The sequence below is a fragment of the Salvelinus alpinus genome, chromosome 27 (assembly GCF_045679555.1).
Source record: "Salvelinus alpinus chromosome 27, SLU_Salpinus.1, whole genome shotgun sequence".
NCBI lineage: Eukaryota > Metazoa > Chordata > Actinopteri > Salmoniformes > Salmonidae > Salvelinus > Salvelinus alpinus.
The window spans coordinates 42,372,035-42,387,698 of record NC_092112.1 but is presented as its reverse complement, the minus strand read 5'-3'; the positions used below and the strand labels follow the sequence as shown (position 1 = coordinate 42,387,698).

At 42.8% G+C, this 15,664-nt stretch overlaps 1 protein-coding gene across 1 annotated transcript; it reads left to right on the top strand.

Moving 5' to 3' along the window:
• Positions 1–303: 303 nt before the first annotated feature.
• Positions 304–15,652, top strand: LOC139556596 (methylmalonate-semialdehyde/malonate-semialdehyde dehydrogenase [acylating], mitochondrial-like). Its single transcript, XM_071370739.1, has 12 exons — positions 304–493; positions 886–930; positions 1,100–1,174; positions 1,829–1,990; positions 2,196–2,274; positions 2,524–2,826; positions 3,184–3,305; positions 3,577–3,766; positions 5,640–5,821; positions 8,094–8,273; positions 13,868–13,966; positions 14,137–15,652. The coding sequence occupies exons 1-12, from the start codon at positions 455–457 to the stop codon at positions 14,239–14,241; spliced, it is 1,581 nt and encodes a 526-aa protein (XP_071226840.1). The 5' UTR covers positions 304–454; the 3' UTR covers positions 14,242–15,652.
• The last annotated feature ends 12 nt before the right edge of the window (positions 15,653–15,664 follow it).

Genomic DNA, 15,664 nt, shown 5'->3' with positions numbered 1-15,664 from the left:
ACCATTCCATTGGTCCTTACTTGAAATCCACTCAACCGGAATACCGGACCGTGTAAAACGAATTTGCCCAATGTCAACGACGACTGGTCCCTATCATGAAAGGCCGGCCAATCCGCTTCATACATTTTGGGGCGTGTTTTTGTTTTCGCCAACTGATTGGTTCTCTTCCAAGCGTATGTCCCTCACATGTTGCGTCCTCTTCACGGGAATCTAGCGTTTCCATTTCACAGATGAATAAAGTATCTGCTGCATTCATCAACGTGGCCTAAAGTTGCTGTCTCATTGAAAGATCAAATAAAATGTGCAGCTTTTGCGTTTTCTACGTTCTCAGTCTGTTTGACTTCATGAACGTATAACTGCTAGATAGCTAACCTTATCAGTGGCCAGAGGTGTCTGTGTTTAGGGACTCTGGTGTGCGTACTTTGGGCTGAAAACAATCATAGTCTCTTCTACCATGGCAGGGATTCTAGCGAGATCGTTATGGAGCAAAAAGGTCAACCACATTCCCGGTGCAGCTTTTCTAGCTAAATGCATTGTTTTATACTTGATTGGCTAGCTAGCTATATAAATTGCTAGCATAGTAGCATGGCACAGTAGCAAGTTAGCTAAGTATCGCCACACTTTAAAAAAAAAAGTCTAAGCAGTTATGTACGATTATTTCCTTTTTGGCATTGCAACATGTAACGTTAGCTATATTCTGTAGCATGCGGTCAATGCATGATTAACAGGTTGAACGAGTCAACTAGTTAGCGAACTAGCTTCAATGTCACAGTTAGTTAGCTTAGCTAACTAGTTAGCTAGCAGAAAGGTAGGGTTTTGGATCTTAGCTAGCTGGGCAATGGAAACGTAACGTTGAAAATTGATCCTCGTGTGTCCTCTCTTCAGGCACCACTTCGGATGGGTCTCATGTGTTATTCATCATCATCAGTGGTGAGTTAACATCTTGCAATCGTATAATAACTATATTTATGAGTGGTCGTATATATACTGTAGCTCGCTATCTAAAATATATGCTCATGCAATCTACACCTGCACAGACATGTTTGACATTGTCGATGACATGTCCATTGTGAGGTTGTCATTTCCCGTCTTCTTGCAGCCCACCACCAAGCTGTTCATTGACGGCAAGTTTGTAGAGTCCAACACCTCAGAATGGCTGGATATTCACAACCCTGTAAGTGTCAATGCTTACACACACATCACACACCACACACATCACACACCACACACATCACACAACACACACACACATCACACACACACACATCACACACACACACATCACACACACACACATCACAACAGGTGTACACGATGTATAAGCCGGTCGGGTTGGAAGTTGAATATGTCTTGAGGGTGTCATATTTAATCTGTATGATTTGCAAAGTGTAGAAATGGAAGCCTATTCTAACATTCACTATAACTCTGCATCTACTTCAGGGAAACTTGCTGTTGACTTGCTTTTGGCAAGGCAACTATATACGGCTGTTGAATGCGGAATCAGCTACACACCCAGAAGACCATAAATCTCTTCCCTACAAATAATTTAATCTAAATGTTAGCCTAAAAAGTATTTATGTATTATTTATAATGCTAAAAACCTTGGTAAAAGACAGAAATGTCCCCCTCAAGCATTCAGTCTCACTAAAAAGACATAATGAAGCGCTATCTGACTCAACTGCCTATTCTACATGTCATGATATAATGTTGTACCTGTACACAATCAATTTTTATGTTACACCCTCCTGGACAGGCCCCTTATGTAGTGTGTCTCTGTTCACAATGACGTGATTATTTATCTATTGTCCTTCTTCTCTCCCTACCTCAGGCCACTAACGAGGTGGTGGGTCGCGTGCCCAAAGCCACCCAGACAGAGATGTTAGCTGCAGTAGAGTCCTGCTCCAGGGCCTACGACTCCTGGGCCGAGACCTCCATCCTCACCCGCCAGCAGATCTTCCTCCGATACCAGCAGCTCATCAAGGAAAACATTGTAAGGAAAGACCCTGGTCTGAAAACGGGCCTCCATAGGAATGGTTCCCAATACTTTGTTCAATGTAATGCCTTTTGAGCTGTATTGAAAGTCGCGATCCAAAGAATAAGCTACAAACATGTTTCTTTGCAACAACCGGGGCCTAAAACATGAATGTTCATCAAAGATGATTGGTTAATTTATTTATTTTCATCTGTGTTTTCAGAAAGAGCTAGCCAGGCTGATCACCCTGGAGCAGGGCAAGACTCTGGCTGACGCGGAGGGAGACGTCTTCAGAGGATTGCGTAGGTAGACCAGTCATGCTAAGTAGGCATGGGGAAATGGGAGAAAATGTTTGAACTGATTGAAACAGGGAGATAACAACTTGTCTCTGTAGTCTGTATTGAAGTCTCTGTTCTGCAATCGCTATCTCCTTGCACCACAAATATTTGACCCTCTGCCCACCACTTGTATGTCTTTCACTGCTACTCTTATCTCTACCTCCACATATACTGTTTGACCTTGGCTTTACTCACTGTCTCTCTGCCCCCTAGAGGTGGCAGAGCACGCCTGCAGCATCACCTCCCTGATGCTCGGGGAGACCCTGCCCTCCATCGCCAAAGACATGGATACCTACACCTACCGCCTGCCCATCGGGGTGTGTGCTGGTATTGCCCCCTTCAACTTCCCTGCCATGATCCCTCTGTGGATGTTCCCCATGGGTATGGTGTGTGGCAACACCTACCTGATGAAGCCTTCCGAGCGCGTCCCAGGATGCACCATGCTGCTGGCCAAGCTGCTGCAGGACGCAGGGATGCCCGACGGGACCCTGAACATCATCCATGGACAGCACGCTGGTAAGACCAGGGGGCGTGTGTGTGATGAGTCTTTATAAAACCTGCTATTGAAGTGTGTCCTGTTTCCCAGGATGTAAGGAAAAACCAGGCTATGCTGATCATGTGTGTTAGTTAGTGCCTGAGGTACATTGGTACTCTTTGAATGTCCTGTCGACCCAGCACTTTATGTTAAGTGAACGCTTAGCTTAATGTGTGTGTAGGTAAATGTGTTTAAGTGCCGTAGGGGGTAGCAGTCCATATAGGAAACACTGTTTGTTTTGTTGCAGGTTTCATTTCCAAGGTGATTACACCGCCATCTTGTGCCCTTAGTACCATGTTGAGGAGTGAAATAATATGACCTTTGACCTCTTTCCGTAGCTGTGAACTTCATCTGTGACCACCCTGCCATCAAGGCCATCAGCTTCGTGGGCTCCAACCAGGCAGGAGAGTACATCTACGAGAGAGGATCCAAGAATGGAAAGAGAGTGCAGTCCAACATGGTAAATATGATAACCGAATAGGGTCTGTGAATAGGGTCAATTGGGGACTAAACGAATGAAGGGAACCCTTAGATGCTTAGGGAAATATGTCTGTCTTAAATTGTCTACAGTGCCCTTAACCATGCTGCAAGATGAATAGTTCTACCACATTATCAATCCTGAACCAGTAGATGGCTAAAGTTCCTTGAGTTTCTTATTGCTTAGGTCTGTCTTCGCACATCCCGAAAACGCATGGCAGTAAACCTACCAACCCTTGTATTCTGCCTCGTAGGGAGCTAAGAACCACGGTGTGGTGATGCCTGACGCAAACAAGGAGAACACTCTGAACCAGCTGGTGGGCGCGGCCTTCGGCGCTGCAGGACAGCGTTGTATGGCTCTCTCAACCGCCATTCTCGTAGGCGAGGCTCGTGAATGGCTCCCAGAGCTGGTGGAGCGCTCCAAAGCCCTGCGCGTCAATGCAGGTACAGTGCCTTGCAAAAGTATTCACCCCCTTGGCGTTTTTCCTATTTTGTTGCATTACAACCTGTCATTTAAATTGATTTTTATTTGGATTTCATGTAATGGACATACACAAAATAGTCCAAATTGGTGAAGTGAAATGAAAAACAATTACTTGTTTAAAAAAAAAAAAAAAAACTGAAAAGTGGTGCGCACATATGTATTCACCCCCTTTGCTATGAAGCCCCTAAAATAAGATCTGGTGCAACCAATTACCTTCAGAAGTCACATAATTAATTAAAGTCCATGAAAGTCCACCAGTATGGGTATATATATAATACGTACATACATACATACATACATACATACATACATACATACATACATACCTGTTTTGAAAGATCCCAGAGTCTGCAACACCACTAAGCAAGCGGCACCATGAAGACCAAGGAGCTCTCCAAACAGGTCAGGGACAAAGTTGTGGAGAAGTACAGATCAGGGTTGGGTTATAAAAAATATCAGAAACTTTGAACATCCCACGGAGCACCATTAAATACATTATTAAAAAATGGAAAGAATATGGCACCACAACAAACCTGCCCACCAAAACGCACAGACCAGGCAAGGAGGCCATTAATCAGAGGCAACTGAGAGACCAATGATAACCCTGAAGGAGTTGCAATGCTCCACAGCGGAGATTGGACTATTTGTCCATAGGACTACTTTAAGCCGTACACTCCACAGAGCTGGGGTTTATGGAAGAGTGGCCAGAAAAAAGCCATTGCTTAAAGAAAAGAATAAGCAAACACGTTTGGTGTTCGCCAAAAGGCATGTGGGAGACTCCCCAAACATATGGAAGAAGGTACACTGGTCAGATGAGACTAAAATTTAGCTTTTTGGCCATCAAGGAAGACGCTATGTCTGGCACAAACCCAACACCTCATCACCCCAAGAACACCATCCCCACAGTGAAGCATGGTGGTGGCAGCATCATGCTGTGGGGATGTTTTTCATTGGCAGGGACTGGGAAACGGGTCAGAATTTAAGGAATGATGGATGGTGCTAAATACAGGGAAATTCTTGAGGGAAACTTGTTTCAGTCTTCCAGAGATTTGAGACTGGGACGGAGGTTCACCTTCCAGCAGGACAATGACCCTAAGCATACTGCTAAAGCAACACTTGGGTGGTTTAATTAAGGGGAAACATTTACATGAGTTGGAATGGCCTAGTCAAAGACCAGACCTCAATCCAATTGAGAATCTGTGGTATGACTTAAAGATTGCTGTACACCAGCGGAACCCATCCTACTTGAAGGAGCTGGAGCAGTTTTGCCTTGAAGAATGGGAAAAAATGCCAGTGGCTAGATGTGCCAAGCTTATAGAGACATATTCCATGAGACTTGCAGCTGTAATTTCTGCAAAAGGTGGCTCTACAAAGTATTGACTTTGCGGGGGTGAATAGTTATGCACACAAGTTCAGTTTTTTTTGTCCTATTTCTTGTTTGTTTCACAAGAAAAAATATTGCATCTTCAAAGTGGTAGGCATGTTGCGTAAATCAAATGATACAAACCCCCCAAAAATCTATTTTAATTCCAGGTTGTAAGGCAACTAAATAGGAAAAATGCCAAGGGGGTGAATACTTTCACCAGGCACTGTACCTCTCACTCTTTTACCTAAAGGGACTTTCAATAGCCTGTGTGGATTTATGATTATTATTTTTTTCCTCAGCAGAACTTCTTACAAATCAAAATGGTTTCCCCCTATGTGTGAGAACATTGATTTAATTAAACATTTCAAATAGTACATCCAATATGACCACCAGCGCCAGTCCGCATAGTGTATGTCATAGAATAGAGTTCTAATTGTGTGTGTTTCTTCCCCTCTGTGTGTGTTTAGGTGACCAGCCGGGTGCCGACGTCGGTCCTCTGATCTCCCCTGAAGCCAGGGCCCGTGTTGAAATGTTGATCCAGAGCGGCGTGGACGAGGGAGCTACGCTGCTGCTGGATGGACGCAATGTCCACGTCAAAGGATACGAGAATGGCAACTTTGTAGGGCCCACCATCATCGGCAACGTTACGGTAGGGGGGGGGGGTCTCTATAACCGACCTGGCTTTGAACCCAGGTCAGCTGAGTGATTTACTGTTTGTTTTTTTTATTGAAAAAATATTTAACGGGATGGATCAGCTTTAATATTGTGGATAGATTGTAGCTTCCGTCAATGTAATTGTCTGCATCATTTCACATCCCTGTATATGTATGTATGTGTGTGTGTATATATATATATATATACACACACACACACAGTTGAAGTCGGGAAGTTTACATACACCTTAGCCAAATACATTTAAACTCAGTTTCACAATTCCTGACAGTTAATCCTTGTAAAAAATTCCCTGTCTTAGGTCAGTTAGGATCATCACTTTATTTTCAGAATGTGAAATGTCAGAATAATATTGGAGAGATTAATTTATTTCAGCTTTTATTTCTTTCATCACATTCGCAGTGGGTCAGAAGTTTACATACTAATTGAGTGTATTTGGTAGCATTGCCTTAAAATTGTTTAACTTGGGTCAAATGTTTCGGGTAGCCTTCCACAAGCTTCCCACAATAAGTTGGGTGAATTTTGGCCCATTCCTCCTGACAGAGCTGGTGTAACTGAGTCAGGTTTGTAGGTCTCCTTGCTCGCACACGCTTTTTCAGTTCTGCCCACAAATTTTCTATAGGATTGAGGTCAGGGCTTTGTGATGGCCACTCCAATACCTTGACTTTGTTGTCCTTAAGCCATTTTGTCACAACTTTGGAAGTATGCTTGGGGTCATTGTCCATTTGGAAGACCCAAGCTTTAACTTCCTGACTGATGTCTTGAGATGTTGCTTCAATATATCCACATAATTTTTATATCCTCATGATGCCATCTATTTTGTGAAGTGCACCAGTCCCTCCTGCAGCAAAGCACCCCCACAACATGATGCTGCCACCCCCGTGCTTCACGGTTGGGATGGTGTTCTTCAGTTTGCAAGCCTCCCCCTTTTTCCTCCAAACATATTGATGGTCATTATGGCCAAACAGTTCTATTTTTGTTTCATCAGACCAGAGGACATTTCTCCAAAAATGTTGGATGTTTCTCCCCATGTGCAGTTGCAAACCGTAGTCTGGCTTTTTTTATGGTGGTTTTGGAGCAGTGGCTTCTTCCTTGCTGAGCGGCCTTTCAGGTTATGTCTATCGGACTCATTTTACTGTGGATATAGATACTTTTGTACCAGTTTCCTCCAGCATCTTCACAAGGTCCTTTGCTATTGTTGTGGGATTGATTTGCACTTCTCTCTAGGAGACAGAACGAGTCTCCTTCCTGAGCGGTATGATGGCTGCGTGGTCCCATGGTGTTTATACTTGCGTACTATTGTTTTGATTTTCCCATGATGTCAAGCAAAGAGGCACTGAGTTTGAAGGTAGGCCTTGAAATACAGGTACACCTCCAATTGACTCAAATGATGTCAATTAGAGACATTTCTTTTTTGCTGAGTTTATATAACATTCAGTTTGCAAGAATTGTGTGTCATTTCAGTTTTGATTGACTGTTAGCACGCTTAGCTAAATCCTAGGTTTCCACATCTACAAACTATACAGGTTACTGTATTTCATAGATCATGTACATTTTGGTGAACCATCTCCACTACACTTGGAAGGGTCATGCATCAATGGAGTATCTCAGAACAGCGTTGAACCTTGGTACAGTGGAAATTACACTTTGACATAAGTAAAAACAAATATATATATAAACTTTTGACATACCAGTGTTAGGTTCTAAAGGAACCTTGTAAAATTTCATGGACGCTTGATAAAGCTCAAACCAAGTTTATACCCCCATTGGGTCATATAGCTGCATAAGACAAAAGACATATTCACACAAGCACTGATATTTAACCCTTTCTCCTATGGAGAGTCTCCTACACATCTGAACAGCCAATGCATCTCTGTTGCGTGACAGAACCGTAGTGATATCTGTACTTCCTCACTTCATCTGACCTCTGCCCCAAAGTGCTCACTCCTCTCCAACTCACGGCTGTTATGTTGACTCGTACCAGACTGTCTTTTTTTCCCTCCCATAGGATCCCTGATGGCTAACAACATATCCGGACAGAATGTAAACGTTATACATTCCCCTCTCTCCCTGAATACGTATTTCATATTCTCAGAACCCAACATGACAATCTAGGGCTACAAAACCTAGATAAAAAATAAAAAAAAAGTTATCTGGACATTTCTTACAAGTTATCAATAGCTCTCTAAAGTATGCAATGATGAGGAAAACTGATGATGCACTACTCAGGCTTTTTCTCCCCTCCACAGCCAGTGATGAAGTGCTATACAGAGGAGATCTTTGGGCCGGTGCTGGTTGTTCTGGAGGCTGACACTCTGGATGAAGCCATCTCCCTGGTCAACAACAACCAGTACGGCAACGGAACCGCCATCTTCACCACCAACGGCGCCACCGCCCGCAAGTACACACACGAGGTGGATGTCGGACAGGTGAGCCATAGTTCAGAGACTTCCGGTAGGTGCGTGGGGAAGTAAGACTTGTGTGATTGGCGTCCAACAGTACAAGTATTTCCCATTTAACTTCATTTCTAGATAGATGGGCGACTATGCAGTGATTCATAGCTTGTGGTAACTCTGCGGATAATTTGATGCAACTTTAATTACATTTTAGTTATTTAGCAGATGCTCTTATCCAGAGCGACTTACGGTAGTGAGTGCATACATTTTTAATTCGTACTGGTCCCCCGTGGGAATCGAACCCACAACCCTGGCGTTGCAAATGCCATGCTCTACCAACTGAGCCATACGGGGTCATCTATTGTTTACCGCACAATTTTTGTTGTGTATGCAAGTCTTTGTCATGGGTCGTTGAAGGTGTAATTTGTAGGTTAACGTTGGGCTGTATAATTGTGTGTGTTAGGGTTTAATAGCAGGAACCGAGTTACTGAGATAAATTATATGGTGAGAAACCAGTAAATGATAATAAGTAATTTTTATGAACAGAGTAACGTAAAACTTACTATTAAATGATATGCAATGTCTAAATCTGGCTTTTCTACAGCCTTCTCTGCTGGTTCATCTGTGTGTGTGCTGTTTTAGTCTAACGTAGGCCTATTTACTTACAAAAAAGAAATGGCCATAAATTCAATGTGCTGTGTGTGACTGGTTCTCCTACAGTACTATGCCATTGCAAACAGTAAGTAGGCCTATAGGCTAGGCTACATCAGATCAACGGTCAAAAATGATGTCCATAGCCTATACCAGGGGTCGTTTTTTTATTTCATTTTAAAGAAAATATTTGGCCTCCCCAAAGTTTAGGAATTTAGTTTTTTTGGTAAAAATACTAAAATCACCAGGAATTCAGCTAAAAAATAAATACCTTTTTTTAGGAAATCTTCTCCCCAGTATTCCAAATAATAAAAAGAGACATGATTGTGTCTCAATGTAATCAAGGTATCAAATTATGACAGTTGGTATTTTCAAATACAATCTCTTTTTGGGGTAGGTTGTGGTCAATTTGCAGTGTACAAAAGGTTGGATGTGCCTGACTTCATTAAATTCTTCAACAGCAGTCGACAAGGTTGTTCTGGCTCTGAGGCCTATAATGCGCTAGGGTTGTCAAATAGACAATGCGCCAATCCTATCCAACCTGGCAAGGTATAATTTGATATGGAATCTTTTCTTAATTTATAGACTAATCAACAGTGATAAATAGGCCATGGACATGTGTGTATTTGTTTCTATTTTAATAATTGTCCATTTCATCTTCATACTATCGCATTGCTGTCCCCTTCATACTTATCAATTCATTATCTTATAGCCTACTTTCAGAAAGCCTAAGGTTTTTAATTTAAAAAAATATATATGTTTCAAGGAAAGGTGAAGTATTTGCTCTTGTCTGACATACACTGGTGGCTTTGATTGACAAGTCCATTTATGGGGGGGGGGGGGGGGGGTGAGTTCGCTGATTCTCTCTATTTATTAGGTACACCACCCCATTCATGAAAATGGATCACTCCTACAGACACTGAGTCACATGGCCGTGGCTTGCAATATAAAGCAGGCAGACCGGCATCAAGGCATTCAGTTACTGTTTCGATTGAACGTTAGAATGGGCAAAATTAGTGACGTAAGCAACTTTTTAAGCATTTTTGATGTACCAATTCCATGGTATGAGTTGAGATATAAAACACTGCGAGATTCAAGACTGTGTTTTTCAGCTAAAATTATTGTACAGAATGCTTGCCACCAACAAAATGTTGAATATTTGGGGCATGCAATCATCGCAACTCTGCAGATTTTGTTGTGAGGATACAGAGTCAATAGACAATTTGTTTTGTTATTGCCCTCAGGTAGCCTGTTTCTGGTCTTGGGTTCAAGAATGGCTAAAAATGCATAAAATTGACCCTAGAAATAGCATTGTTGGGAGATCTGGAGAGACCTGGTCAGTCAATTACTAATACTCGTAGTAAAAGTATCTTCAACTCGCAGTCTGTGGATTCTATTCGATTAGATTCAAATTGTATGTAAAACATCACAGCGTAGTTGAAAGAGATATATAGATGGATATGGTGCGTCGAAATCCGAAGAGGATGGCCGGCAGAGATGTGTGGGCTGAGGGTTGGTATATGGGAGTGGAGTTGCTTGGCGAGGGATAGAATGACGGTCAAAGATTTTTTTTAAACGTAACAAAAAGTATGTTTGAATGACACTGAGGGGCGGTATCATTACAGCTAATGCCTGTTTGCCTGAGGCCGTGCAGGTGTTTGTACACCTGCATATACACACACACACACACACACACTCATTCAAATGCACACTCACATGGAAATAGTGCCATACATGCACTCAAACCTATTCAGTTGGCCTTGCTGTAATGATTTTTGTTGTCCTTTTTAAGTCTTGTTTTTTTTTTGCATTGTTTTCCTTTTCTATCTTTGGTTCATTTCGTTGGCTGTTGGTGTATTGGACGAGGGATGGGTGGGGTTCTTGGATGGTTGAGGGGCAGCTCTTGGTGAACTGTGAGGGGGGGGGGGATCTTGGAGTGCTGGTGGCCTGGCGGTTGGGAGTTTGGGCCGGTGGCTGATGGGTCGCTGGTTCGGGTCCCCGTTTTTTGATCTGGTGGGAGATCTGCTGTCGTGTCCTTAAGCAAGGCATTGACCCTGGTTGCTTCTGTGTCACTCTGGTTGGGAGTCTGTTAGATGACTGATTTTTTTTTTTATATATTCAATAAAAATACATTTACTTTGAGCATGGTATGATCTTCGGGGTCTAGGGTTTTCCTGAGAATGGTGCGAAAAACAAAACATTTTGTCAGTCAGCGGCAGTCCTGCGGGCAAAAACAGCTTGTTGATGAGAGGTTGAAGGAGAATGGCAAGAATCGTGCAAGCTAACAGGCTGGCCACAAACAGACAAATAACGGCGCAGACCGGCATCTCACAACTCATCGATCCTTGTCACAGATGGTCAATTGCAGCAGACGACCACACCGTGTTCCACTCCTATCAGCTAAAGAAGAAGCGGCTCCAGTGGGCATGCGATCACCAACACTGGACAATTGAGGAGTGGGAAAAACGGCCTGGTCCGACGACTCCCAGTTCCTGCCGCATCATGCTGATGGCAGTTAGGATTTGGCTCGAGTCAATGGACCCAATCTAGTAGGGGCGGTGTATCGCGTCAGCATGGACCAACATACCTGTGGAACGTTTCCGACTTGTAGAATCAATGCAACTGAGAATTCAGGATGTTCTGGAGGCAAAAGTAGATCCGACCCGGTACTAGATGGGAAATATCGTAAGTTTATTTTTTAAGTGTCTGTCCTATATCTGAGAGAGAAAGATCTGTAGTTTGTTGTTGGCACATTTAACCCTTTTTTAGGCACTAAACTACTTCCATATATACAGTGCATTCGGGAAAGTATTGAGTCCCCTTTACTTTTTCCACATTTTGTTATGCCTTATTCTAAAATGTGTTAAATACATTTTCCCCCCTCAATCTACACACAAAATCCGCCTTCATGACAAAGCGAATAAAGGTTTAGAATTTTTTGCAAATGTATTAAAAAAACATTATTTACGTAAGTATTCAGACCCTTTGCTATGAGACTCAATTGAGCTCCGGTGCATCCTGTTTCCATTGATCATCCTTGATGTTTCTACTTATTGGAGTCCACCTGTGGTAAATGCAATTGATTGGACATGATTTGGAAAGGCACACCTGTCTATAAGGTCCCACAGTTGACAGTGCATGTCAGAGCAAAAACCAAGCCATGAGGTCAAAGGAATTGTCCGTAGAGCTCCGAGACAGGATTGTGTCGGCACAGAACTGGGGAATGGTACCAAAACATTTCTGCAGCATTGAAGGTCCTCAAGAACTTAGTGGCCTCATCATTCTTAAATGGAAGAAGTTTGGAACCACCAAGACTTTTCCTACTGCCAGGTCAAACGGAGCAATCGTGGGGGAGAAGGGCCTTGGTAAGGGAGGTTACCAAGAACCCGATGGTTACCAAGAACCCGATGGTCACTCTGATAGAGCTCCAGAGTTCCTCTGTGGAAATGGGAGAACCTTCCAGAAGGACAACCACCTCTGCAGCAGTCGACCAAGCAGGCCTTTATGGTAGAGTGGCCAGACGGAAGCGACTCCTCAGTAAAAGGCACATGACAACACACTTGGAGTTTGCCAAAAGGACTCTGACCATGAGAAACAATGTTCTTTGGCCTGAATGCCAAGCGCCACGCCTGGAGGAAACCTGGCACCATCCCTACGTTGAAGCATGGTGGTGGCAACATCATGCTGTGGGGCTGTTTTTCAGCGCAGGGACTGCCAGACTAGTCAGGATTGAGGGAAAGATGAACAGAGCAAAGTACAGACAGATCATTGATGTCAACCTGCTCCAGAGCATACTAATATTTTCAGTAGTGTATTTTTCCATTTAGTATATGATATTTTTCCCCCCCCCCTCATTGCTGCATCCTCTTTTTTACCTTTAACTAGGCAAGTCAGTTAAGAACAGGGTTAACTGCCTTGTTCAGGGGCAGAGCAACAGATTTTTACCTTGTCAGGGATTCGATCTTGCAACCTTTCGGTTACAAGTCCAACACTCTAACCCCTAGGCTACCTGCCGCCCCAACTGCACCCTCTAGCGGCTTTGAACAACATATTGCCACAGAGAATGAACGCAGCAGTATTTGTGACGTTATGTGAAATTGTTCAGAAAAGTGGAGGGGGAAAAAATTCATCGAACTTGGTGTGACTGGTTCAGTGCGTCAAATTTGTTTTTTTCTAGGGGGGGGGGGGATTCCTTGCCAATCTGAAACTTCTTAATTTGTGTACTAGACTATATTTAGAGAACATGAAAAATAATAATGCTACTGATGATAACGAAGTGTAATAGTGAAGTTTCAGAGAAAAGCCACGTTTTCTTTTGAGTTTGATATGCGCAAATCCCCTCCCCCTGGCCAATTACCGTAACTTCAATTTCAAGACCGTCACAGCCCTAATCACAACTGGTGAGAGGATATGCTGAGAAAGAAGGGCAAATTAGCAGATATTAGACCCTTAGGCTACAGCATAGCTTCTATACATTTTAATTGCTCACTATATGTGCAGGCTACACACAACCTCTCGACGCAGTTATGGTCGATAACGTTCAATCTCCAGCTCACATTCAGATCTCCAAACCAACGTGTGACACTGGCAGAGGCTGAGAATATAAACTGTTGCTAATCACAAAACGGCTGATGCACTGTGTCCACAAAAGCGCTTGAGGAAATAGACATTTGCAACATTGTTTCATGATGTTATGCTAACAAAAGCAAACGCACTGTGGGCCAACTGGTTAGATTTGCGATCAACTGCGATATCTATGGTGCTGAATCTCCGCTGGCCTAGGGCGACTATTAGTTTATCTGATTTATTCAGGGGATAATCTGAGTCATCACAAACGGATGATCGTAAAGTAAAAACAACGTTCCCAAATTTCCCCGATAGCCAGGAGCAAGAGGAGAGAAAAGGGCCAACAAAGCTGTCTGACATCTTTTTCGGGGGAAATATTAAACCCTACTGTGTGTGCGTTTCTCAAATAGATTGGCGTGAACGTGCCCATCCCTGTCCCCCTTCCCATGTTCTCCTTCACCGGCTCCAGAGGTTCCTTCAGGGGCGACACCAACTTCTATGGCAAACAGGTTAGCTCGCAACAACCAGCACAAGCCCACAACTGTTTCTCACCCATCGATTTTTATCATATGACCATATTGGTCCTAATTGATAGTTTCTGCAGTCAACTATACAGTATGAGGTGGACATTTTCTAGTGTTGACTGTCTGCTCCTCTTCTCTGTGTTGTCTCTCTACAGGGCATCCAGTTCTACACTCAGATCAAGACTGTTACATCACAGTGGAAGGCCGAAGACGCCACCACGAAGAGCCCAGCCGTTACCATGCCGACCATGGGACGCTAAACGGAATGTACACTTGTTAATGTGGTGTTCTCTACCTGGCACGACGTTCTACATACTGACTGACATGCGTTAACATTCAGAAGGGGTTAGCAGCCAAGGGGTACGAACAACTGATAAGTCTATTGCAGTCATGGAATATGTTTTATACAGAGTGTACTATATGAGAAAAGTTTTTGTATTTGAGTTTGACCCTGTTACTGAAATTGCTTCCTGTAGGGTGATGGCAGATTTTAATCTGAAATGTACTGTTACTGTAGCAACAAATCCTCTGTTCAAACACTGGTCATATGCTGGTGGAATGCAATGGGTGAGAGAAGGCCGGCGGCAGGTAGTCTAGTGGTTAGAGCATTGGGCCAGTAACCGAAAGGTTGCTGGATCGAATCCTCGAGCTGACAAAGTAAAAATCTGTTGGCTGCCCCTGAGCAGGCCACTGTTCCCCGGTAGGCTGTCATTGTAAATAAGAATTTGTTCTTAACTGACTTGCTTACTTATAAAGGTTACATCTTAAGAATATTTTATTTATGTTTAAGATCTTTCTCAGCTTGCATCCTAACTCTAACTATTAGGAGGGGGACAGCAGGACACCATAGATAAACAGCTTCACCCAGTCCCTTGTGGGCATTAGTGTTCCCAACCTGTGTAACGGAGACACTAGCTAGGTTTCCATCCAATTGGCGATAGATTCATGCAAATATTCTAAAATCTGCATACAATGTGAATTTTCTCACCAGAGATGTTGCCGATTTTAAAGGCTGTGTGTTATGACGAGGTGCACAAACTATTGCAGTTAAATTCCCATGTACCGAATCAAAAAATACACTGTAAATTGGTTTCCATCGCATTTAACTCTGATGGTTTTGTCACATCAAATGTTGCATTATATAGCGAATGTTTTGTTTTCGAAATGATAGTTTTCGGATTTGACCATATTAATGACCTAAGGCTCGTATTTGTGTGTTTATTATATTAAAATTAAGTCTATGATTTGATATTCGATAGAGCAGTCCGACTGAGCGGTGGTAGGCAGCAGCAGGCATTCATTCAAACCGCACTTTCCTTCGTTTGCCAGCAGCTTTTTGCAATGCTTGAAGCACAGCTCTGTTTATGACTTCAAATCTATCAACTCCCGAGATTAGGCTGGCAATACTGTAGTGCCTATAAGAACATCCAATAGTCAAAGGTCTATGAAATACAAATGGTATAGAGAGAAATAGTCCTATAGTAACTACAACCTAAAACTTCTTAACTGGGAATATTGAAGACTCATGTTAAAAGGAACCACCAGCTTTAAATGGAAGCCAATTTGATTGTCGCTGACTATTTCTTTGTTACATTATAATACAATTACCCATAGAAAATACATCTCACCTGCGTTTATTTTAAAAATGTAAATAAAATAAAATACAATTTATATTGACTCATT